At 39.3% G+C, this 26,396-nt stretch overlaps 1 protein-coding gene across 2 annotated transcripts; it reads right to left on the bottom strand.

Annotated features, from left to right (window-relative positions):
- Positions 1–10,377: 10,377 nt before the first annotated feature.
- LOC119660812 lies at positions 10,378–26,308 on the bottom strand. Of its 2 annotated transcripts, none has more exons than XM_038069652.1 (6): positions 25,828–26,308; positions 23,947–25,086; positions 17,193–18,012; positions 15,963–16,016; positions 13,120–14,695; positions 10,378–10,876 (listed from the first exon to the last, which is right to left on the bottom strand). In XM_038069652.1, exons 2-6 carry the CDS (start codon positions 24,022–24,024, stop codon positions 10,576–10,578), a joined length of 2,829 nt encoding a protein of 942 aa, XP_037925580.1. In that variant the 5' UTR covers positions 24,025–25,086; positions 25,828–26,308; the 3' UTR covers positions 10,378–10,575. The 2 variants fall into 2 exon arrangements, with proteins under 2 accessions (XP_037925580.1, XP_037925581.1); XM_038069653.1 differs by lacking the exon at positions 25,828–26,308 and adding an exon at positions 25,244–25,338.
- Between the last annotated feature and the right edge of the window lie 88 nt (positions 26,309–26,396).

Raw genomic sequence — 26,396 nt, 5'->3', positions numbered from 1 at the left:
TACCCATTTTCGTCATCAAAAAATCAAAGGCTATAACCTTGCTTTTTTGCTCTGATACCCTAAAATTTCAAAATCGAAAATTGGATTTTTTTTTCATTATTTGGAACGTACTAAACGAGAAATTAACGTCTAAATCCTCGAAAAATGATTTTTCAGCTTTTACCCATTTTCGTCATCAAAAAATCAAAGGCTATAACCTTGCTTTTTTGCTCTGATACCCTAAAATTTCAAAATCGAAAATTGGATTTTTTTTTCATTATTTGGAACGTACTAAACGAGAAATTAACGTCTAAATCCTCGAAAAATGATTTTTCAGCTTTTACCCATTTTCGTCATCAAAAAATCAAAGGCTATAACCTTGCTTTTTTGCTCTGATACCCTAAAATTTCAAAATCGAAAATTGGATTTTTTTTTCATTATTTGGAACGTACTAAACGAGAAATTAACGTCTAAATCCTCGAAAAATGATTTTTCAGCTTTTACCCATTTTCGTCATCAAAAAATCAAAGGCTATAACCTTGCTTTTTTGCTCTGATACCCTAAAATTTCAAAATCGAAAATTGGATTTTTTTTTCATTATTTGGGACGTACTAAACGAGAAATTAACGTCTAAATCCTCGAAAAATGATTTTTCAGCTTTTACCCATTTTCGTCATCAAAAAATCAGAGGCTATAACCTTGCTTTTTTGCTCTGATACCCTAAAATTTCAAAATCGAAAATTGGATTTTTTTTTTCATTATTTGGGACGTACTAAACGAGAAATTAACGTCTAAATCCTCGAAAAATGATTTTTCAGCTTTTACCCATTTTCGTCATCAAAAAATCAAAGGCTATAACCTTGCTTTTTTGCTCTGATACCCTAAAATTTCAAAATCGAAAATTGGATTTTTTTTTCATTATTTGGAACGTACTAAACGAGAAATTAACGTCTAAATCCTCGAAAAATGATTTTTCAGCTTTTACCCATTTTCGTCATCAAAAAATCAAAGGCTATAACCTTGCTTTTTTGCTCTGATACCCTAAAATTTCAAAATCGAAAATTGGATTTTTTTTTCATTATTTGGGACGTACTAAACGAGAAATTAACGTCTAAATCCTCGAAAAATGATTTTTCAGCTTTTACCCATTTTCGTCATCAAAAAATCAAAGGCTATAACCTTGCTTTTTTGCTCTGATACCCTAAAATTTCAAAATCGAAAATTGGATTTTTTTTTCATTATTTGGGAACGTACTAAACGAGAAATTAACGTCTAAATCCTCGAAAAATGATTTTTCAGCTTTTACCCATTTTCGTCATCAAAAAATCAAAGGCTATAACCTTGCTTTTTTGCTCTGATACCCTAAAATTTCAAAATCGAAAATTGGATTTTTTTTTCATTATTTGGGACGTACTAAACGAGAAATTAACGTCTAAATCCTCGAAAAATGATTTTTCAGCTTTTACCCATTTTCGTCATCAAAAAATCAAAGGCTATAACCTTGCTTTTTTGCTCTGATACCCTAAAATTTCAAAATCGAAAATTGGATTTTTTTTTCATTATTTGGGACAAACGATTTTTTTCATTATTTGGGATAAACGAGAAATTAACGTCTAAATCCTCGAAAAATGATTTTTCAGCTTTTACCCATTTTCGTCATCAAAAAATCAGAGGCTATAACCTTGCTTTTTTGCTCTGATACCCTAAAATTTCAAAATCAAAAATTGGATTTTTTTTTCATTATTTGGGACGTACTAAACGAGAAATTAACGTCTAAATCCTCGAAAAATGATTTTTCAGCTTTTACCCATTTTCGTCATCAAAAAATCAAAGGCTATAACCTTGCTTTTTTGCTCTGATACCCTAAAATTTCAAAATCGAAAATTGGATTTTTTTTTCATTATTTGGGACGTACTAAACGAGAAATTAACGTCTAAATCCTCGAAAAATGATTTTTCAGCTTTTACCCATTTTCGTCATCAAAAAATCAAAGGCTATAACCTTGCTTTTTTGCTCTGATACCCTAAAATTTCAAAATCGAAAATTGGATTTTTTTTTCATTATTTGGGACAAACGATTTTTTTCATTATTTGGGATAAACGAGAAATTAACGTCTAAATCCTCGAAAAATGATTTTTCAGCTTTTACCCATTTTCGTCATCAAAAAATCAGAGGCTATAACCTTGCTTTTTTGCTCTGATACCCTAAAATTTCAAAATCAAAAATTGGATTTTTTTTTCATTATTTGGGACGTACTAAACGAGAAATTAACGTCTAAATCCTCGAAAAATGATTTTTCAGCTTTTACCCATTTTCGTCATCAAAAAATCAAAGGCTATAACCTTGCTTTTTTGCTCTGATACCCTAAAATTTCAAAATCGAAAATTGGATTTTTTTTTCATTATTTGGGACGTACTAAACGAGAAATTAACGTCTAAATCCTCGAAAAATGATTTTTCAGCTTTTACCCATTTTCGTCATCAAAAAATCAAAGGCTATAACCTTGCTTTTTTGCTCTGATACCCTAAAATTTCAAAATCGAAAATTGGATTTTTTTTTCATTATTTGGGACGTACTAAACGAGAAATTAACGTCTAAATCCTCGAAAAATGATTTTTCAGCTTTTACCCATTTTCGTCATCAAAAAATCAGAGGCTATAACCTTGCTTTTTTGCTCTGATACCCTAAAATTTCAAAATCGAAAATTGGATTTTTTTTTCATTATTTGGAACGTACTAAACGAGAAATTAACGTCTAAATCCTCGAAAAATGATTTTTCAGCTTTTACCCATTTTCGTCATCAAAAAATCAAAGGCTATAACCTTGCTTTTTTGCTCTGATACCCTAAAATTTCAAAATCGAAAATTGGATTTTTTTTTCATTATTTGGAACGTACTAAACGAGAAATTAACGTCTAAATCCTCGAAAAATGATTTTTCAGCTTTTACCCATTTTCGTCATCAAAAAATCAAAGGCTATAACCTTGCTTTTTTGCTCTGATACCCTAAAATTTCAAAATCGAAAATTGGATTTTTTTTTCATTATTTGGAACGTACTAAACGAGAAATTAACGTCTAAATCCTCGAAAAATGATTTTTCAGCTTTTACCCATTTTCGTCATCAAAAAATCAAAGGCTATAACCTTGCTTTTTTGCTCTGATACCCTAAAATTTCAAAATCGAAAATTGGATTTTTTTTTCATTATTTGGAACGTACTAAACGAGAAATTAACGTCTAAATCCTCGAAAAATGATTTTTCAGCTTTTACCCATTTTCATCATCAAAAAATCAAAGGCTATACACTTGCTTTCTGACGCTGATACCCTGAAATCTCAAAACCACAAATCAGGTTCCTTTTCATAAAATGGCCCATCCTATATACCATTATCAAGCTCAGGCCCCTCCCTCGACAGCAGTGATTTCGAATTAAGCCTGTTTTCCAGAAAATCTGAATATAAACAGCGTTGCAAGCGTTTATAATTTTTCCCAGGTTTCCTGGAAATTTCGACTATTTTCCTGATACCCACACTCTCTGAACGAAATGGCTTTTTCAAGCCCAGACCCTCCGGCGAAATCAGTGATCACGCGAACCTTTCCGGTATGTTGCAGCTGAGACCAGCCGCGATGGTGGTGATCACGAATTTCGCTCGTTTTCTGAAAATTCGCAGTCCTAACGACGTTACTAGGGATTAAATGACTGGAAACGTCGGGAATTTGTCTGGTACCCACACCAGCCAGGCTACGTACCAGTTTTTAGCTCAGATCCTCCACCGATTCGAGTGATGACGAATTTTCGCCCTTTTTTCGAAATTAAGAATATTAACGGCGTTAAAAACGTTTAAAGTTTTCCATAAGATACCTCCAAATTTCAGAAATTTTCCCCTCCCAAACTATATACCATTTTGAAGCTCAGACCCTCTGCCAATAGTAGTGATCACAAATTAAGCTCCTTTTTGCGAAATTTTCAATATTAAGGGAACCTGATTTGTGATCACGAGATCTGAGGGTATCAGCGTCTGGGGGCAAGTGTATAGGCTGTGATTTGAAGATGACGAAAATAAGAGAAGGAAGTTTTTAAGCGCGGGAGATTCGCCTTCTTCCTTCTCCGTCTGCAGTTTTTCGTTAAGAAAGAGCTCCCAGCGGTCACCACGTGGAGGTGGAGATAGGGTTTGGTAGTAGAGCTGTTGGTGTGGGTTCAGCAGACGTTTCCCAGGTTTTATGCTCCATTGTGGATACGAATCCACGTTTCGCCCTGGGGCCTATACTACCCTTTGACATATATTCCTTGGTCATCTGTAAATGAAATACTATTCAAGCTCTCTAGATTGTTTCAAAACGTAAGTATATTTATTTGCTTCTCGGTTTCTTTATATTCTAGAATATTTATACATGCATTTTGTTCGGTTTCGTGCTCTTTGTGTTGGCTTATTTGAGATCAAAGAAAGTAATCATTACAATATCAATTTTTACACAGACTATCTATATAGATGTATATTAGCATTACAGTCGAAAAGATACACGTTGGGGATGAACAAAAGTAACAACATAATGTAATAAAAAAAAATGAAAAGGAAACACATTCACATGAAGAATGGAATCTAATCGTACAATAATCGCTTGACTTATCTTTGTGGTATTTATCTTTAGTTGCTTCCAAGCCTGTCATTAATTCTTAACGATACATTTACAATTCAGGGAATAAAGATGGGATAACATAATACATCGAAATATTGGCTTATCAATACATGATTCCTGACTTTTTCCTTATATCTTATTCCATATGGACATATTGCCAACTCATGATACACAGATACATGCAATATTTCTATAAATTTCGATAAATTCTTACACTTTAGACTCATATAATTAACCTTAGAAACTATCCATCAGTGTCACCCAAGATTAGGCGAAAAAAATGGAATTTACGGATCCAAGACTATCCTTAAATGTGCCTTTCGAACCTGATTCGACTAATATTTAACGTAATTTGTATCTTTTTTACGTTAATTCTACAATTTTGTTTTCATTATTGGTAAAGGTAAACAGGATATCAGTTTTAGTTGTGCTTGATTGCTTTAATTTAAATTTAATTTAAAAATTAAATTATTATTTTAATTATAAAATTGAATCAATTCCAACTTTTTAAATTTACTTTTCATGCGGACAATTTACAACTCTTGGGGGGCAAAATTATTCCGAAAACCCGAAGATTTTTTCCCTTACTTAAAAACAAATAATCTGTTGGTACAAGATGGCACAAGGATAGAGAATTTATAAAAATATTGTGGCTTCAAATGTATCAAACAAAAAAAAAACAAAAAAAAAGACTTAAAAGTGTGGCTCAGAGGTTTTTTTTTGGAATATATGTAATTTCTTACAGCGATTTTTCTACGCTTAGTCTTTACATCCTATTTTTTAATATTACTATTTCTATCTTAACTTTTTTCCCCTCTCTATTGTTCAATTCAACGTGAATTATAATAAAACTAAAGAAGTTTTGGTTTGAGTTCAGGTAATTTGTAAGTTGCAAAATGAAATGGCGGTTCAGATGGACTAGCCGAACGACTATGTGAAGTACATTCGGTGGTGGTTCGATTATTTAGCATATTATCGTTATTTGATGAGGTTGTTAGGGATGATGTTGTTGAAGCGGTTGAAAGTTGTTGAGGTGTTGTTGGCGTTGTCGATGGTGTTAATGTTATAACAGCACTACGACCTCGTTTGCGACGCGGAAGTATTCCTTTTCGAGCCATGAAAAACCTGCGAGAAAGTTATCATCTATTATAGAGGAAAAACGATGATTTTAATCGCGTCGCGTTCAGAACTCTCTCTCGAAATTTTATATGTCCCAGTCATTGGGTTAAGACTAATACTCCATTAAAATGTCTTTAATTCTTTTGTCAACTTAGACACGCCCCAGCTACTTTAATTGTCTGTTTTTCGGAATGATTCTCCACGACTTTCCAAGGTGCTCGCACTCGTCATCTGCTGTTCTACGTCAAGCGCCCTTTGAGCGGCTCACTCGTCCGCCATTATGGAGGAGTAGATTCCACTGCAGTTTGCGGTTGGCCCCTTAGTGGGGGTTCAAGCGAACAAAGACCTTGGGGTCTCAGCGTGGTGTTGTGTTTCAACACGGGTGCCGTACTCCTTAGTTCGGTAGAGATTTTGGTAGGTCTTGCATCTACCAGTATGAATCCTGAGCCATGCACTCGGTATAGACTGGTACCGTGTTAGCTTGCTGTGGCGGAGCTCTGATTGTGGCCACAAAATCAATCCGTGTCTTAAGAAGATCGTGGGATTAAGTCCACGAGACAGGTACTCACGTTAAACACCCAGGACTTTCATGTCGCTGGAAGGTGGCCAGATTAGCAAAGGAAAAGGCGACCCAGAGCTACCACTCGGCCGGGAAAGTACTCGAAAAGCTCATCAGGAGTAGACTCACTGAAACTGCCGGGGACTTATCCCCAAGACAGTTCGGGTTCAGAAAAGGGAGATCCACAGTGGATCCACGGATAGTGCTTCTCATAACGCTTGATTTCAGAAATGCCTTCAATTCCGTAAGATGAACAGATATGCTAGGCACATTAGAAAACAACTCATTCCACGTGCCAAGCTATCTCTTGCGGATATTGAAGGATTATCTGAAAGATCGCGTCCTGCTCTATTAGACGCTGGAGGGGCAGATTAGTATGGAAATCACATCAGGAGTGGCACAGGGATCCATTCTAGAGCCGTTGGAACACTTTCTACGATAGTCAGCTGAGACTCGATAAGCCTGAAGAGTCGCGTCCGGTCCGTTATGCAGACGACGTTGCGGCACTTGTTGCCGGACGCACTGTTGAACAGGCGCAAAGCAGACTTACCATATTGATGCTCATGGTTGCAACCTTGCGCTGGAAAAAACCGAAGTAGTCATCTTGGCGAGAATCCCGACCCTGAGTCCCATATCGATCGGCGAGTTGATTAAAGAGTCAAAAAAACAGCAGTTAAATATCTTAGCTTAATTTTCGAGTCGAAGATGAGCTTCTTCGAGCAAATCAAAGCAGCGGACAGGGCTGCAGCTAGAGTCTCGGCCTTGAGTCGGCTAATGGCGAATGTTGGGGCCATGTATCTATTAGGAAACGTCTTCTTATGGGAGCAACGCAGTCGGTTCTGCTCTATGGTGCGGAGGAATAGGTTGATGTCAAGTGCAGAGACGGGGAGCTTTGCGAGTTGCGTCTGATTATCGCACTGTCTCAGAATCAGCCGTGATTGTGACCGCGGAAGTAATCGCCGCTACCCTCCTTGCGAAGGAGCATAAAACCTTCTACCGGCGTATGGGCGAAAACTTAAGACAGCTGGTTGCCCGTGAAGAACCTCAACGCACCCCTACCGAATGGCAATTCTCTTGGCAAAATGAGCCAAGAGGGAGATGAACTGCGCGGCTGATCGACAATTTAGACTCGTGGCTAAACCGAATGCACGATGAGATTGATTACTCCCTTGCCGGTGCTCAGAGGTGGCGGCGAGGAAGATGGGGTAGCAACCCTATCGGCCAAACCAAAACCAAGTGGCCGAGGAGAAAATCCATAGTGGTGGCACCGGGAGACGCTGTACTCACTTTGGTTTGCCGGCCGTGATTCAGTAGGCGAATGCTCCAAAGGCCTAATCAGGGCGATCAGACCCGAGTCTGCACGGGGACTCATCTGAAGTGGCAAATTGGTCACGAAACCTTACCAGGGGTATACTGGTTCCATAGGAACCGGGAAAGCCCCTGGACTCACATACTTCGGGTGAACTCCTGTTGTATGTGAGGACAGCTCGGTTATTTGCGGTTGGCCCCCCTAGTGGGAGTTTCATGGTGGTTGTGGTTATGCTCAAGCGAGAAGAGACCTTCGAGCCTCGACGTGGTGTTGCGTATCAACACGGGTGCCGTACTCCATAGTTCGGTAGAGATTTAGGTAATTCTTGCATCCACCAGTATGAATGCTAACCCATGCACTTGGTATAGACTGGTACCGTTGTTGCTTGCCTCAGCGAGGCTCTGATTGTGGTCACAAAATCAATCCGTGTCTGAAGAGGATCGTAGGATTAAGTCTCACGACAGGTACCTACGTAAAACACCATGGGCTTCACTCCCTTGCCCAACTTCTAAGTGGGCATGGAGGTTTTCTGTCTTACCTGCAGAGGATTGGGAAGGCGCGATCTCGTGATTGTGTGTTATGCAATGGAGTGGAGGGCGACGCTGAACACACTTTTTTCTCTTGTGAAAAGTGGGACTCCCCCCCCCCCTCCCTACGTTCCTGATAGAGCAAACATTTGAACAGTAGGGGGAGGGAAGAAATATTATCTAGTTTGGTGTTGGATGCAAAAAAATTAGATATAATTTAAGCCTACTTACCTTATTGTCGATATCGGAATACCAAACATATCACTGACTGTCTGGAAAGTTTGTCCACGGGACACACATTCCGCTGCTTGTCTTAGAAGCGTTTCTGAACGTCGTATACGACGTCCTTGGATATTATCCGCATTAACTGGTAATCCACCACTGTCGTATTCACATATCACATTCGCCAATGGAAATTCTATGAAATATTGTTATTATTAGGAGTTAGTTAAGATAGTTTAAGATTAAAAAAAAAAATACGGATTTAAGATGAAGGTTTTAAGATACACTCAATTTTTAGTAGTAATTCCTCCTCTCGCTGCTGGTGGTGAATTTATGCTTGTAACAAAACACTTTCGTATTAGACAAGAATTCTTTTTTATTTCATTATGGTATTTTGGTTATAGTTTATATATTTTCAGTTTTTTTTAAGGCTTTGTGTAAAACAAAACCTTAATTTTCTTTGTATATTATACAGTAGTATAAATTTTACATTTTCGATCAAGTACGAAGACTAGACAGTTCCTTTCATTCGTTATTTACTTATTGTACCAAATATATCAACATATAGGTCAATGAGAATAATAATATTAATTCATTTTAAATCGGTTCATTTTAATTCAAATTTGTATTTATTTTTTCTGTCTTAATTTCAACAGTCACAATTAGAATTATGATCAATTCAAGTCAAAATAGTTCAGGCTTCAACGAAGCCCTGGTGGACTGTTCGAAATTAATATAATACATATTTTGTGAATTATATAAAGAATATATTTAGTCTTTATTTTAACGAAAAATAAATAAATAAATAAATAAAATTTTAATAAATAAACAGAAATAATCCGACTGGTAGCTGCAACTTCAGGGTTTCATGGAGTAGATTCGTTTAAAGGGAACGTGATTGATAATTAAATGAAAAAAATTATTAAACGAAAATAAATAAGTGGAAAAAGATGCAAATAAGGAACTATAAAGTATCAAAAGAATGAATTAAAATATATGATATAAATAAGAAATTTAAGAAAAAATATCACCAATTAAGAGAGATCTTATCAAGAAGGTTTAAAAACTAGGATTTATTCTAAAACCTGTGGACTTCAATCTTTTAAGAGTTCACTAATATAATCGGCAAAAGTAGACATGGATAATCCATTGCTTCCCATATTTTCCGAATCGATTTTGGCACACTTGCACTGGTGATAATTAAAAACTTATAACAAAATTCGACTGTTATATATATCATTTTGTCTAACTTCATTATAGTTAAAAAACCAAAAAAAAAGACTAATTTTTTTTCTATGATCCCAAAAAAGATTGTTTTTTGAATATAAGTAAAATTATGATAGAAGTATTAATTCTGGCTTTAATGCTACGCATCTCAATCAAGCTTTAAGAAATGAATTATTTGATAATCTGCAGTAGAAACCACGAAGTATTCACTTGATTTAAATCTATCAATCAAGGTAAATTTGACTAGCAGCATTTAACAAAGTTAAATCACGAAATAAATACCCATTCAAATCAACTATGTGGGTTTCACGATTATTATAACCTGACATTTGAAATTGATATAAATAAGTAATTTAATTTAATAAAATAATACATAAAGCTTGAAATAAATAATATTGACACTTGTAAAATAAATTGTGGCATGATAAAAAGTAAACAAATAAATATATTATTGTATAATAAATATAAAGTGAAAAGACACCTAATTTCTAGTAAAAATCACAATTAATTTACCGATAAGTATCAATAAACCTAGAATTTTATAAGAAACCCCAACTAAATTAGCAAAAAAGATCTGAATCTTAGATTTTTATTAAAAAGGAATTTTGGTTTGTTCTCAATGTTGTTTTCTTTGTGAATTTAATTTCTTTTCATGGGGACAATGTATAAAGGGAACATATTATAACATACTGACTTCATAATACGGAAATAAATTTAAATTATTATATTTTTATTATATAAATTTCAGTGTGCCTTTGAATATGATTTTTCCTCAATTGTTCGGTTTTTCTTTTTTTTGGGGTAATTCCTTTTTATCAAGGTCATCATCGGCTGGATTCCTATTTCAATAATTGTGTGAATAGGAAAGGTACAGAACTATCTTCCTTAAATGACTGAACTCCTTATACAAAAGTAAATACACACAGATAGTACCGTATACATTCGTCCTTCCCTTTCAATTTGCTTCCCTCCTTAATTTTTGTGAAATATCTTAGGCTTTACTTCTTAATTATAGCATGTTTCGAGATACTATGACTTTGTTGTCTGTGACTAGATGATTGTAACATCATTCCAGATGTTTGACTATTATTGCTACGATTGTTACTATTACCACTTGAAATCATAGTGGTATTATTACATGCGATTGTTTTTTCCATTTTTTCAATTTGTTGTTGAATACGTTTCTTTTTTTCTGCGGCTTGTTTTAACTGTCTGGGCATTGGATATGCAGATTTAATATGCCAACGTTTCATCCAATTTCGTAGTGTTTTTCGTGGCACCTTATGGATTAGTGATGCCCTATAAATTTATCATTATGTGATAATTAGAAATAAATAACGTGGTATTTATTTGAACGAAAGAAAAATAGAAAAGCGCTAGTAACTTGCAAAAAAAACAAAACAGAAAAACCAGTTTTGAAATAAAGTTGGAAGCACAACATATACATTGAGAGCTAAGACGCAGCTGAGTTCTAGATGTCTCTTCAACAGCGATCGGTCTGGAGGGTATTTCGGAGCCTAGGTACCATATATAGCAGTCAAAGGGCAGTATAGGTCCCAGGGCGAAACGTGGATTGGTACCCACGATGGAGCTTGAAACCTGGGAAACGCCTGCTGAACCAACACCAACAGCTCTACTACCAAACCCTATCTCCACCTCTACGTGGTGATCGCTGGCAGTTCTTTCTTTATGCCCCAAAGAAATGTGCTATTGCCACTTCTGTGGAGTATGCTGATCAATTCACTACTAAGTAAACTGCAAAATTTGTCAATACAAGCTCAGGATTATGCTTATGACGTGGCTGTGCTTGCTGTTGATCAGGATCTTGGAGCGGTGTGTAGAAATATAAAACGTGCCCTTGATTTGATAGACGGTTGGTGCCTTAGCCATTCGTTTAGGACTTAGGTGACCTTGTTTTTTCATAACTCAAATGTTTCCTTAGTTTCTTGTGGCGAATCAGGAAATTTGTCTCCTAATCGACCTCCCTTGTCTTGGCAATTGAGCATCTTCATCTATGGCTTGTGCTCTCAGGTGGTCCGTGGGTTCCACGTTATAACTTGCGAGGACTAATTCTCCAGGGACTTTCTCGCATAGAGCATAAAGCTCAAAGTCATTCCCTAGGACGAGATTCTCAGCAGACCGGTCGCTCGCATCTAGTTGTAAAACGAGACGACGACCTGGATCCAATCGACACCGCCAATGTGCTGTTCGGGGAGATTTAGATTGACGGTCCGACGGGGACTAAGGAACCCCCCACGCAAGCAGATCATACTGAGGGTAACGCAGATAAATCTCCAGCACTCGAAGTGCGCTTCACCTAATCTGCTTGTCTTCCTCCTAGGGGAAGACATCGACATTGCACTAGTACAGGAGTTTTGGGTCGGAGGCGACCTTTGAAGGGCTCTAAAGCAAATACTATAATTTATTTCATAGTACAGGAGACGCTGATCAAGACAGACGGAGAGCATTTCTATGTTCAGATTTCAGTTCTAGCGACCTAGTCCTGGTCAAATTGGAGCAGGCGAGGGAGAGCACGTGTATATTTCCTCGGCTTACATGGCTCACGATCGATCAGCTCCGTCAGAAGGAACACCAAACCAGCAAAGAAAGCCAATGTAAGGCATACGTTTTGGGGTAGCTCGGAAATCACCGAGAGGGGTGAGTCATTCTTTGTAACAAAGATACCACACAAACATTCCATTTTCCCCAGCTTAGAGAACTGGGACGGTTGGGAGGAGGCCCATGATATCATCCTACTAATCAACAATGGGATTCTTAGGGTAGAGAACTGGAGAATGTATGACCAGAGATCCTTTTCAGATCATAGTTGTATACTTTTCGCTCTAGATCTCGCCGCAGAAGTCTCTAAACCCTTCAAGGACCCCAAGAGGATCGATTGTAGGAAGTTTGGTCAATTTATCAAGGACAAACTCTCCGGTGCGCAAATTGGCAAAATTGACACGACAGACGAACTGGTGTCAAAGGTCGGGGTTCTGGACAAGGCATTCGATACCTGGTGTCCTGCTAAATACAGCAAGAAGACACTGCCACCGTGGTGGAATGAAGATCTGTCCAGCCTCAGTTCCTTTTGTTTTTCGCCCTGGTGCTCTGAGGTGGCGGAACCAAAACCAAGTGGCCGAGGAGAACCTCCACGTGGTGGCACCGAGAACCGCTGTATCGCATTGGCTTGCCGGCCGTGATGCAGTAGGCGAATTCTCCAAGGCCTAGCAAGGGCGATCAGACCCGAGTCTGCACGGGGACTCATCTGAAGTGGCTTCGGTCACGAAACCTTACCAGGGATATAGTGGTACCATGGGAACCGAGGTAGCCCCTGGACTCTTATACTTCAGGAGAATTCCTGTCGTATCTGAGTACAGATCGGTTGGTTGCGGTTGGCCCCCCTAGTGGGAGTTTCATGGTGGTTGCTCAGTTCAGTTGCTCTCGAAACAAACAAGAAACAAAACCATAACAAAACGAACACAGAAATGAAACCAAATCAAACAGCATGATTCATCTCTTTAAAAAAAAACAATGTTTTTTACCTGTAAATACTTTCGCCTGCCTTAACATCCATTAAGGCTGCATATAAAGCATCATTGCTATAAGTACGCGGTTGATTGCTTCGCGGATTACGTAAAACAACAGCACTCAATGAAGGCTGTCCATCGTTCGAGATTTGTTCCAATGCGACAGGATTCCTTTTACTACTACTAGTTACATACCGACATCTACGACCATTACTATTTGAAGGTGGCAATGAGGATCGTTGATTAAGAACAACACCATGACTACCATCACCACCTCCGCTGCCATCACCACCGCTATCACCGCCATCAATATGATCTGATAAAAACTGAGCCATGGCAAATTCCATTGGACGTCCATTCGCAGGACAAATTTCAAGTCCTTTGAAGTGATGATGATGATGATGACTGCTGCCTTCATGATCCGATAGGTTCCCTTCCCCACTGACATGATAGTGCAAAAGTCCGTTCGGAGAGTTAACTTGCTGAGCATAAATCATCTCCTCGTCCACTTTTATGTCCTCGTATCCGGTGTTAATCACTGTTTGACCCGAGGAATGGTATTTACTTCGAATGGCCAAATGGTTTCCATCCACGTCAATCTCGGCTAAGTCTCTGCTGGTCATTATATCACCATCCTCCCCGTCGTTGTACATTTCCATAACATTAGGCAGACAGACTATACTCTCATAGTTGCTATCCTCAATGGAGTCATATTCGCTCTTGATTGTGGTATGGTCATAGATCTTCTCGCTTCCCACTTCCTCGCACTGGGAATAGTCTTCATTGTACTGGAGAACCTGCTGGCCTGCCTGATGATCCTTTGTGGGCTTAAGGAAAACAGTCATTGAGTTTCGGTTAAACCGCAGCGCACCGGGGAGTGGCGCACGATTACCACGTGTGGCCGGGTGGAGGGTCGTTGAATTCAATCGTTCGTACCCGTCATAGTGATTCTGATGGCTTACAGGTTGATCCCTGAAGCCAAGGTGATCTTTTATATGTGCCCCTGGTTTGTTTATCTCGAAGTTATCAAAGAGGTTCTCATTGGACTTAACTCGAATCTTGCCCCGGTAGTTATTCCGGTGGGGAGCCGATATACTAGACATGCCGATTCCTCCTTCAGGCTTTCTGCTTTTTGGATTTCGGCAATCTATCAGTCGACGCACTGGTCCAGGAGATGTAGTTGAGGGATTGCTACATTGCGATTGTCGACGATAACGCGGTGATCGTTCATGGATATGATCTTGATCCTTTTCAACAACGCAAATTTCCTGTTGGCTCCCCTCGTCTACGTCATTTATAATATAGATATCGGCGACTTCGTCATAGATACAGTTGCGGTTTTCATCGTTATCGGCTTCACTGCTGCTACACTGGTTACTTTTGGAAGGATCAGCAGGATGTACTGCAAATGGATTAGAATGTCTCTTTGAAACGGATGTAGATGGCGAGGATAGCGGTGCAGATAATAGCGGGGATGATAATGATAGCGTCGCGGATACAGTTGGCTGTTGTAATGGAAGAGAGGATCTCAAATTGTCATCTTGTTCTAGTTGTTGTTGTTGTTGAGTTTGGGTCAGGTGATGTTGGTTTTCTGAAAAAGAGAACAGAACATTTTTTCATTTTTTTTTTTCTTGCATTTTTCATAAATAAAAAAATCTCTGTGCTCTTTTTTCATTGATTGATATTCATATCTTTACGATATAATGAAATTAGTCACACGTATGACAAAATAAAATAATAAATAATTAAAAATCCAAAATGAAAATTTAATTCCTTAAAAAAAAAAACAACTTAGACAACAAAATTGTCAAATTCCTCCCCAGATTTATCTCGTTATTTTTTCGTTAAGGTTAATTATTTATAATTAATTTGTGCACTTAATACACTGGAGGGTTTTGACAATAGTGAAATTACTAAAAAGGATCAGTTATAGTTTTCCTGGATCTTATATCAACCAACTAAACATTCATCTTTCATTATAATAAATAGAAACCGAAACTCTCGAAAATCACCTACCAAAACTTAACAACAATATACAACCTGTAAACAACAGATATAAGTGTAGAAATAGGAAAAAATCGTATTTTCAACTGGTAGAAGGTCGGTAAATTTGCGTAGACAGCCAGTTTTATAACTGGAAGGTCCTTTATGGAGATGTATTGTTTCTTCTTTTATAAAGAGTGGGTTTAGAGTTTTGCTTTAGTTTGTTAACAAACTGTTGGCTTTGGTATCCAATTTATTGGATGAGGTCTCCTTTTCGAAATTGAATTTTTAAAATTATTAACTCACTTTTGTGTGCGAATTAATATTACTATCTTTCAGGCGACAAAAGGATTTATATACAGCATTTTATTTTCCATCGTACTTCTGTACAAGGTCTTATGTAAAACAAAACCCTAATTCCTTTCCCCTAACACCGTACTCTCAAGCTTCTCGATAAAAGTCGAAAATTGATGAAAACCCAAAAAAAAAAAAAATAATACAAAAAATCTGAAAAAAAAACAACAAAAAGTAACAAAATAAAGCCAATAAAAATAAATAAAATAAACAATAAATAAAAATTTATTTATTTAACTAGAAACAACAATAATCTTTGCGAGTAATCCCTTTTGAATGAACAATACCAAATTATAAACAAGGAAAGTTATTGGAAAACTAACCAAAGGACCATACTGTTCAATGGGTCAGAAGGACGAGTCCGGATTCTCATCAGTTTAACAGCAAGACAGTACCATCTCGGATGCAAGGGACGTTTTTTTTTCTTAATTTCAATATAACAATACCATCTTTGAGTGTATCTTCTTCTCTTAAAACCATCTACCGACTCGAACAAAATGAAACATAAGAAATCGACTTACCATTTTTCGCCCCTTCTAAGTAGTCCACATATTTGGCCGCATAGGAGTCACTACCTGCAATGAAAAGAGTGCCATATTACCAACTATCCAACTATCTATTAGGCCTACAAATAAGTTCTGTCGGTTTTCACAATAGATGGCGTAGCTTGTTTTTTATTCCATTGATCCGCATTTCCAAACATTCATCGGAAAGCTACTGTCAATAGGCACAAACGTCAGTATAAATTATTTAATTGAAGTGTAAACAACAATACTTTTTTCATCAACGAAAATGGCCAGTTTTGTACCAAATAATGTGTTTTTGCGGGGAGTTCTACTTCATTATTTCAATATGAAGAAAAAAGCAACCGAAAGTCATCGCATTTTGGTGGAAGTTTATGGTGACCATGCTCTATCTGAACGAACGTGTCAGAGGTGGTTTGGACGGTTTAAAAGTGGCAATTTTGACTTGGAAAACGAAGAGCACACCGGACGGCCAACAATTTTTGAAGATGAAGAATTAGAGGCATTGCTCGACCAAGATCCATCGCAAACGGAAGAAGAACTTGGAAAAACACTTGGAGCCACTCAGCAAGCCATTTCCAACCGTTTAAAAGCAACGGGAATGATCTGAAAGGTCGGAAATTGGATTCCGTATGAACTGACGCCAAGAGACGTCGAACACCGTTTTTTCACGTGCGAATATCTGCTCCAACGACAAGAAAGGAAGGGTTTTCTGCATCGAATAGTTACTGGCGATGAAAAGTGGATCCATTACGATAATCCCAAGCGTCGGGCAACGTGGGGATACCCCGGCCATGCCTCATCATCGACGGCCAAAGCGAATATTCATGGTGAGAAGATCATGCTGTGTATATGGTGGGACCAGCTGGGTATGGTATACTATGAGCTGCTAAAACCGAACGAAACGGTCACGGGCAAACTCTACCGACGTAGATGCAGCATGGCTTGGCTGACCGGCACTTCTCCAATTACGATGAACTCAAAAAATGGCTCGATGAGTGGATAGCGGCCAAGCAGGCCAATTTTTGGCGCGATGGTATCTATGAATAGTCTGAAAGATGGAAGAAAGTTGTGGCTAGCGATGGGCAATACTTTGAACAACGAATGTATAACCAATTTTTCACAATAAAGCTTCAAATTTAAACAAAAAACCGACAGAACTTATTTGTAGGCCCTATATTACCAACTATAATCGAGGCTGAAAAAAAAAATCAAAATCCCACTTACCTTCCGAAATCTTTTCATTAGACTGACTCAAGTCCTGATCCTCCATATCCTCATCCAATGATATATCAACTGGTTCAACTTTCCCCACCAGTCGATTTGGGGTTGGAGTACGATATCGCGTTTCATTCTGCTGCTGATCACTCCCACTTGATTTTTCATTTTTCGAAGTTTTCAACAACAGACTACTATTCTCATTTCGTCCTGCCGCCTGTCTTTTTGTGCTGGCCCCTGAACTTGAACTTTTCGACGTGGTATCATTGGCATTTTTGGTTACCGCACTGGAATTAACAGGTGAACTTGCGTTTTGTAGTAAACGATCACAGTCAACATTCAATGGTGTCGACGTTTGTGACGTTGTTAATGAATGGGGTGAATCGGAGGGTTGTTGTGAGATGGATGCAACACTAGATGATAGTACGGGTGTAACTGCATTCGATGGAACTGTTGATGATAAAGATGAGATCGCTGTTGGAGATGTTGTGGCTTGTGAAGAAGTAGCTGCCGAATTGACTTGATTTAAATTCAGTGCAGCATCTGAACCGCAAAGACCGCGAATTTGTAGAATTTCGGCACATTTCAGTAGATCAGAAAGACCAGCTTGCGAAACATTCACTTCTCCTTTGTACATGAAATCAACTAAAGCCTGGATTTCCCATAATCGTATATCACGCGGAAGGATTATGATGGGATGCTTGCATGGATTCTCGCCCAATAGGCTTTCAAAGTATGTGGAGCAAGCGGCAAGGACTAATCGGTGACAATGCAACTGATGTCCCTCACAAGCCAATGTTACATCGACAAATCGTTGACCAGCCAGAAGCTATACAAGCGGATTGGAAAGAAAGAGAATAAAAGAACGTTTCAGATAAAAAAATTAATGATCAACCCGAATTGAAGAAAATTTTAGAGCTTCAAATAGCTAGTAGACGCTTGAAATAACTTCAAGTGAAGAACTACAACGACGTGGGCTTCGACTACATGTGTGAACATGCGAAGCGGTAACCAAAACCCCAAGCCAAGGTGTGACTACCTAGCCTTGAGGGCTCTGCCAAGATGAACTTACTTTACCCAATAAAACTGAAGAAATGGCAGCAAATAATGAGAAACTCTTAATAATAATAATCGTTGGCGCAACAATCCATATTGGATCAGGGCCTTGAAGTGTGTTAGAGCACTTCATTCAAGACCGTAACGGTACACTAGGAGGCAATGTGGTCAGCATTGCGCTCGAAACTCTTAAAACACCAAAATTAAATCTCGATCCTGACAATCCAACCCCTAGTGAAGGGGCAACCCCAAGCTCATCGATGGAGAACCTAAGTCTATACTTAGATTTTCCACTTACTCAAGTGGAAACCAATCTGATTGGGACCCAGTCCTTAACGGACGAGTCAAAGCAGGCCCTTCTAACAGCACTCCTGGCCCCGGGCTCCAATCGGCGCTACCTGCTAAGGCTAAAGTCTGGGTAAGCATCTGTCCTTGAACAGCAAACACCCTTCGGGGAGACTGAATTCGTCCAAACCACCTCCGGGCAAACCTCCTCTGCTGTGACAAGGTAAGGGTCAAGAAGTATCCGGGGCACTTGCGGCAAAGCCAAAGCGGCAGCAGTCCTTGGACAACCCCAACTCTTCGACACAAAAAGCAGCAAAGAGGGTTTGGCCGGCAACGGCTAAGCCTTCATTTGCAATCAAGACTATCGAAGCCAATGGATGGGTCTTGTATGACGACTCTAATTCGTCCGGTTACGACACTGAGCAGTGCGAACAGCTTAAGAGACAACTCCTCCTAACTGCAAGGACTGCATCCTTGCAACGCATTAAGCTTCGATTTGAGTCGGTAGCGCCATACCGTAAAATATTACGGCTAAACTTTGCTGACGAAAACACGAACGAGTGGCTCAGCCAATACTGCTCTTCCCTCCACGATGTATGGGAGGGTACGCGACTAACCCTGAAAAGGTCTCCAAGCTGCAATTGTTCAAAAAGTGCTTCCTTTAATTTCCAGAAAAAGAGAGTAATGGTGTTAAGGTTTTGGAACAACTTGGTGTCCAAAATAACCTCAACACCTCCACCTGGATGCAGTTAGCAAAGCAGAAGAGAGAGCCGATAAGCTGGGAAACCGACATTAAGAAAGTTCGGGACCAAACGGGCTGCAAGCTCTACTACGGGTTAGGGACAATGACGTTATAAGTGTCGGCTCCTAAAACTATTGAAGAGGATGTGCAGCCCTCGGAATTTTGACCTGAAGTGTAGATATAGTGCCATATTTCACAAGAATTGTAAAGCGGCGATTGCTCTTATCAGTCGTCGGATCAATAGCAAGACATCTATATACCTCATACAAGAACCATGGGATATTGGTGGGATAGTCAGGGGCATAAATGTCCAACATGCTGACCTATTGACCCCGCTCCTGCATGGTAGTCTCAAAAGACCTCCAGGCTAATTAGGCTAACGATTCATCTGATGGCGACGTGGCAACAGTCAAACTAACCATAAAAAGTAAACAGGAATAAAATAAGATTCTATAGTGCTCTGCATATTTCCTCTATGACGCAGAAGAAGCTCCCAGTGGAACATTCATCAGAGCTATCCAATATGCCAAAAGTAAAGATATGGAGGTAATAGCAGGATGTGATGCCCACCCCACATATGCTGGGGAAATTCCAACATCAATGGAACAGGATCGATACTATTACAGGTCATCGATCCTTACCCCAAAGAGTGATGTTTGCATATGATCGTAAGTCTCCATTCTGCTTGTCCGCTAATACTACCGACGGAGGGAATTAATGTGCCTTCTTTCGTGAAAACCAGTAGGAACAGACGCGAAGAGTGGAAACTTTGAGCGGTTAGGTATCATGCAGCTCCGAGATGGCGATGATTCGCATGGCAATGTCTAGGTACGTATTCGTACGTCTCCTCCCCAAACAAATCTCGCGAAGGCGTCCATGTTCAAATAACTTCCAGTTGGTTCTCAACCGCTTCGACGCTCGAAGGAGGGAGGAACTTCCGAATCGCTGGAGACCTCACTAACGATGGATTTGAGAACTGGACGAAAGGTAGGCTGGAGTGAAAGTTTCGGTGTCCGAGAAGTTCCAAACCTTCCCCTCCATCGCTTCGATAGAGATGCCGACTCAGGGAGTGGAACTACTTTCCCAGGGTATCTTCCGTAAGCATTGCCACCCGGTTCAGGAAACTACCTATCAACATGCAATTCCAACTCGGTCAGGGGCTCCCGAGAACTTCAGGCCCCTTCCGGACAATATCTTACTTATACGGTCACCCGGAGAATCTGGAGAATCTGTTCAGGTCGATAGTTGGTCTCCGACCCGAACTCGCAGATGGCAAATGCGGTGCTCGAGGAATACAAGAATTTCGGTACGACTGGGGACCTGACTAGTCCTCATTTGATACGATCGTCGAAGAGCGAACCGTTCAATGCTCCGGTGAGAACATAAGTTCCCGGATCTCCTCGCGTAGCCGCTCAAAATGCTGGACGACCGCAGAGGATCGTTCTGTATGTATGTTACCTCCAATATTTATCTGTTATATACGCAACGACTGTGGCCCCACGTTGGGCGCCAACTCTGTTATGTACGCAACGCCGTACTCTCGTCCTGAATGAATTTGGACTCCTGTTGGACCATGTGTATCTCCGTTCGCAGCTCTGCAAGATGACTTGATAATTGCTGATCTAGCTGGGTTAAACTGCTTTTCGTTGTTGAAGGCGAGGATGTTATTACCCACTGTGTCGAATGCAGTTTGTAGTGGCTGGTCATCCATCGTCACCATAATCGATTGAAGAGCAGGTTACAGGCGTCTTAACCCTATACCTCTCATCAGTGGCTCCAGAACTGCAGTACCGCTGAGACCCTGCAGGAGGCGGAGGAACTGGGAGGGTTTCTCGTCAAGCATGTATGTGTCCTCCATGAACTGTCTCATTTTCTCCTCCTTGTTGGCACATAACCGCTTTATTAATTCCTCGGGTAAGCGGTTATATGAGCTGCCTATCATGGACTCGGTGACATATAGCGGTGACAGGGCCGCTATGACTTGCAAATATTGCTGTTGTGGGGCGTTTATGTTATACCTCACAAAGCATGCCTCCACGTTTTTAAACCAAATCTCAGGCTCGGGGGGATTGAAGCCTGGAAAACTTTCGTCTGCACGTGTGTTGCATGTTCCCGACATTTTCGTTGCCAATTGCAAGTGCTAATTCCAGACAAGTGTCTGGAAGGAAGTAATTGGCACCGCCACAGCTCTAATCTTTTCGAGTAACCCCCCTACATCTCTAAGGAGTTTAGCTACATTCTTCCAGAGCAGTACTCGAGAGTATTGCTCATGAAGGAATTGAAGAGAGCTATGGAGGTTTGGATGAAGTCAAAATCAGAGGGAGCGGAGCGTATTGTCGAAAGTGACTCCGACGTCTTAAATGGAATTTAGGTATGTGACGCCTTGCTCGATCTAAAATCTTCGATGGAATCACTTCATCTAGAATAGTTTACCCCGGGTGGGTTTAGTTTTGCTGCCTCGTGAGTCAAGGCACGTGATTAAATCTCTGTGGTCCTGACAGGAAGATAATATCTAAGAACCAACAACCCGGCTCACATCTCGAAGAACTGCTAGCATTTGGATTAGTCCCAGCACGTGACGTCCCGCTGTATATATTATCTCGCGGAGTCGATGTTCACGATTAGCAAACCTGTTAGGGGAGGTTTGGTTCGTTGACCAAGGTGACCTAGACACTCTAGTTCGTTGGTATTCTGCTAAGGGTTTAGCGTGAAACGTCAGAAAGTACCAATCTATGTGCTACTCGCTTAAATCCTCACCCACTTCCTGTTACGAACGCAAAAATTGTGGCCCCACGTTGGGCGCCAACTCTGTTACGATGAGAGTTTAGCGTTGCATCACCCTGGCTCCAAAACTAAGACTACAATTGTTGCGTCCGTAACAGGAAGTGGGTTAGGATTTAAGGAGTAGTCCACAGACTAACACTTTCTGACGCTTATCGCTAAACCATTAGCAGAGCACCAACGAACCAAAGTGTCTGGGTTAGATTGAAGGCAAACACCGTCCATAGGCAACGATATAGCGGAAAACAGCTTAAGGTCGTCGACATAGAGCAAACAGAGGGGAGAATGTCGTTGATAAAAAATAAAAATAATAAAGGACCCAGAATAGATCAGTGTGGGACGACAGAGGAGGGGGAGAAAGAGCGGGATGCGCAGCCGTCAAAAGAGACGCGGCAGGATCGGTTGGAAAGGCAAGAGGCAAGCCAATATGGGAACGCTTAGAGACGGGGGTTTGGATAGAAGTATCTTGTGATTTACAGTGACGAAGCGAAGTCAATGTAAATGGTATGCACTTCTTGCCGTGAATTTAGACATTTGGTGACAAAGTTGATAAAGTCGAGCAGGTTGGAGGCAGTGGAGCTACGCTTAGCCGCGTTGCTCTTTCACTATGTGGCGACCAAAATGGGCCGACAACCAGCCGGCGAAATATCTTTCCAAGGGTAATTCTCGATAAGCGCATCTTTCCACAAAACGGGGAAAAGGATTCTCTTCGAGGCTTTTATTGAAAATAAGGATAGGAGAAGGGTGATGGACTGATTCGTTTTAAGTAAAAAAAAAAGTTTGGAAGACCATCATAGCCAGGGCCGACATTGGCATCAAGTTTTCCAATAAGGTACTCGACAGGGAAAGAGGTAAGCAGGAGAATGGTAGGCGATACGAGGCAGGCTACATCCACTAGCTGGAAGGACGAGGAGGAAGGAGAGGGAACATAGACTGAGGAAACGTCGCGGAATAGTAAATCACACGATAGTTGGGGGAAGTTAGCTGAAGAGCCAGAGAATTTAATGAATGGAGGGGATAGCTGGGCAAGATAGTGTGAGTTGCGAATGTGGGACCAGAAGTCTTCAATACTGGTCAAATATTCATTTTGGGATCAATCTTGTTACTAATTGGTTTTCGCTTTCTAAAGATCATTATTGGATTCTTATATTTGGAAAAGTTTCTTGTTGCAACTAAAATCCTGAGCTCGTTATGTTCTTTGTAGATTTTTTTCTTGATTTATGATATTTCTTCTTCGCTGTTGGGGAAAGTTCTTGTGTAATTGATGCGCTATATTACTAAGGAGTATGCAATTATTTTGAAGGATTCCCAGAAGTGTAAATATGACTTTTGTTACCAACGGAGAGAGAGCTTGAACTTTACAATCGCAGGTAAGGGATCATATGCAAACATATCTAAATCAGAAAAGCACAAAAATAAAAGAGGAGTACACCTCCCCCCCGCCCCCTTGCTACCTTTCGAAATGACTGATATCTGTTGAAGTACGGTTGCTTCTAAAATGATACTTTTAAGTGCTAGAGGATCCCCAACTTAGGTAAATTATCGCCGCTTTTCCCATTTTCAGATTTAGCTCTACTCTCTCGTTATTGAGAAGAAAAAAACAAGCTACAAGGGATCCCTATTCACTACTACTGCTATCCGAAGGTGTTCCCTTTATTTACTTTTTATTAAGTTTTCGTGGTATGATGGTTTATTTATATTTGAATGACCCTTGAATTTATATCGGACGCAATATATTTCGCTGTTACTATACAGAATCACAAGTATATGTTCTTAGAATTGTAGCTTTACATCTTGCAGGGTTCTGCGCGTAGTTATATTTAGGACCTAGAATCCTTGCATGGCTACCAATAAAAAAAAGGACCTAGAACTCATTTTAAGCAATCACATAACACATACCTGAGGAAATGCTGCACCTAAACTTCCCAGATGACTATTCCATCGTACACAAAATTGTTGCGATGTACCCGAGCTCATTGTGCCAGCTTCCCAATTCCGTCCTTGTTTTCTACCCACTTTACTGATACCTCCGAACGGGCAGCGGGTGGTTCGGCGTACAGACACCCCACACAGCGATCCAAACTATTCACTCGTCCGATAGATTTTCGAATTATTATAACTGAATACAATTGAAACTAGACAAATAAATATTAGACATAAATTCACCGAAAACATTTAATTTAGAATACGTATTGCGAAAATTCGGATTTTCCACCCCGTTTTTTTTTTTTGATTATTATTCCATTTCACACATAACACTCTCTGCACGTGTGACGGGAGACGATAGTGAGTCGCTTGGACGCTCGCCGGTTAAACTTGATTCTGTTTAGAAAAATAGATAGATGCACAGTCAGCCCAAACAAAACAAAACAAATATGGTCGGTTGATGCTCAAGAATCACCAAAGACCTCAGAGAACTTGCTTGGGCTTCTATTGTTGTATACAAAACTCAGCCCTCCACTAACTCTTTAATATATTTTTTGTTTTTAAATTCGCGCGCGCGCGCACTAAACACGATCCACACTAAGAGAGGAAAGGAAAATAATAATATGGAAAATGCTGGCAATGTTTGTTTCCTTATTCACCTTTCAATTAGCTTATTTGCAGGATAGGGATTAAGGCGAATTTTAATAATATTTCATCATTTCGTATCAAGTCTTGGCTGTTAATTACCACCGATGGTAAAATGAGATATAAATAAATAAAATTGTGTAAAACATCGCACCCGCCAGAATAATGAACGCACTCACGGTAAACTTAGACTTGCTAGCATTTCGCGACATTTTTTCTAGCCATAATACAAGTAAGACCGCAGTACAAGTGACTGCAAAATTACTGAATAAATCATTTTCAAGTGGAAGAAATATTTAACGAAGCACAATTTTGCTGTTATTTCAAGTAAAATCTTTTAATTTTTTTCAAAATGACGATGTTCTCTGCTCACTTGTTCCGGTACAAACAAGGTCCGTTCCTATTGCTTTGGTGCCGAATGGCATCCGTCCCTTTAATTGTATTCGATGTTTCCGCAATCGGAACGTTCTGAAATGAAAAATAGTTTATGTAAATAACTCCTGATTATAGGAAATTAGAATTGAATTGGAAAATTCTTATTTTAGCAATTGATTTTGAAATTCTGCAATCAAATAGGAAACACAAAGGATTTAATAATGAAAGATTTTACAATTCAGACTAATACCTTGACCATAAAGGAAGTAAACTTCATTTGAATCAATTTTAGCATTTGATTTTGAGGTGATTTTTCACAACAAATGAGTATTTTGCAGTAATTTTTTGGACATTCACTACTCCTGTGAATTTATAAAATATCGTAAATTTCCGCGGAGGACGAAACCGGGGGGCATAGTGTCCGATATGGTAATCAAATAGATGCATTGACACCTTTCCCTAAGAGTTTGAAATTCAGAAGGCATACCATGTTGCAAGTATAACTCAATGCGGTCGCTCTAATCCTGTTTTGTATCGATGGCGTTTTATTAATCCATCTCAAAGGTTAATGACATACACGCTCATGTAAGAGAGAATTCCAAGGAAACTAATACCAGGCTGTCAATTTACGATATTCCTTCATTACTCTGAAGAGGGAAAAATCAATATTTGAAGCCATTAACGCGGCCCCTAAAACATCTCTTTACTAAGCAATTATCCTCAAATTTTGAAGAGTGCATCTTTTGCAATAATATTTACAGCAAAGATACGAAATTATAAAGCACATTATTCAGTCAAAAATTGAAATAATTCACAAGAACAATAAAAACTCACATATGCACTTCTGTACTGCTGCCATATTTGATTTTATATCCGAGGACCTCTAATTATGTCCTTTAATTTGAAGTCACCGTGATAAACAACAAATAACAAAATCTAGCCTGAACTTTCTATCCAAGCTTGTTTCTATTATTCACATTGAAAAATATTTTTTGAACTCCGAATTCTGTTAATAAAACCAAAACAAATCTTCACCACTTGCAATGAGAAACATAAATATACCATTTGTGGTCTTAAAAGTTATGTCAATTTCAGATACTCATACAAATACATAGATTTCTGCCATAGTGTGTTCAGACATATTATCCTTTGCAACAATGTGTTGTGTGTTCCCAATGTATCCTTTTTCACAATATCCACACATATGTATAGATGAATATCTACTGTGATGCCCTCTGCCAGTGAATTCCTGAAGATCCTTGGATAAAACGACGTTATAAGGATGAATGCTTCCATTCTTTCCACAATCATTTATGTCGCAGGACATAGATAAATGACACGATGGACGTTGCGCCAACGATTATTATTATTATTAATCATGTAATCACGTAATCATAACCGTG

This window comes from Hermetia illucens, chromosome 7 (genome assembly GCF_905115235.1).
Source record: "Hermetia illucens chromosome 7, iHerIll2.2.curated.20191125, whole genome shotgun sequence".
Taxonomy (NCBI): domain Eukaryota; kingdom Metazoa; phylum Arthropoda; class Insecta; order Diptera; family Stratiomyidae; genus Hermetia; species Hermetia illucens.
Note: the sequence above shows the minus strand (reverse complement) of the source record. Positions and strands in the feature narration are given on the sequence as shown.

Bases quoted from the DNA above. Each gene is read 5' to 3' on its own strand.
- LOC119660812 (XM_038069652.1), bottom strand. From the start codon at position 24,024: ATGAGCTCGGGTACATCGCAACAATTTTGTGTACGATGGAATAGTCAT. The intron at 16,017-17,192 runs GTAAGTGGGATT...TTTTCATTGCAG, and splicing joins TAATGAAAAGATTTCGGAAG to GTAGTGACTCCTATGCGGCC. The intron at 10,877-13,119 runs GTAAAAAACATT...ATAAATTTATAG, and splicing joins GCAGGCGAAAGTATTTACAG to GGCATCACTAATCCATAAGG.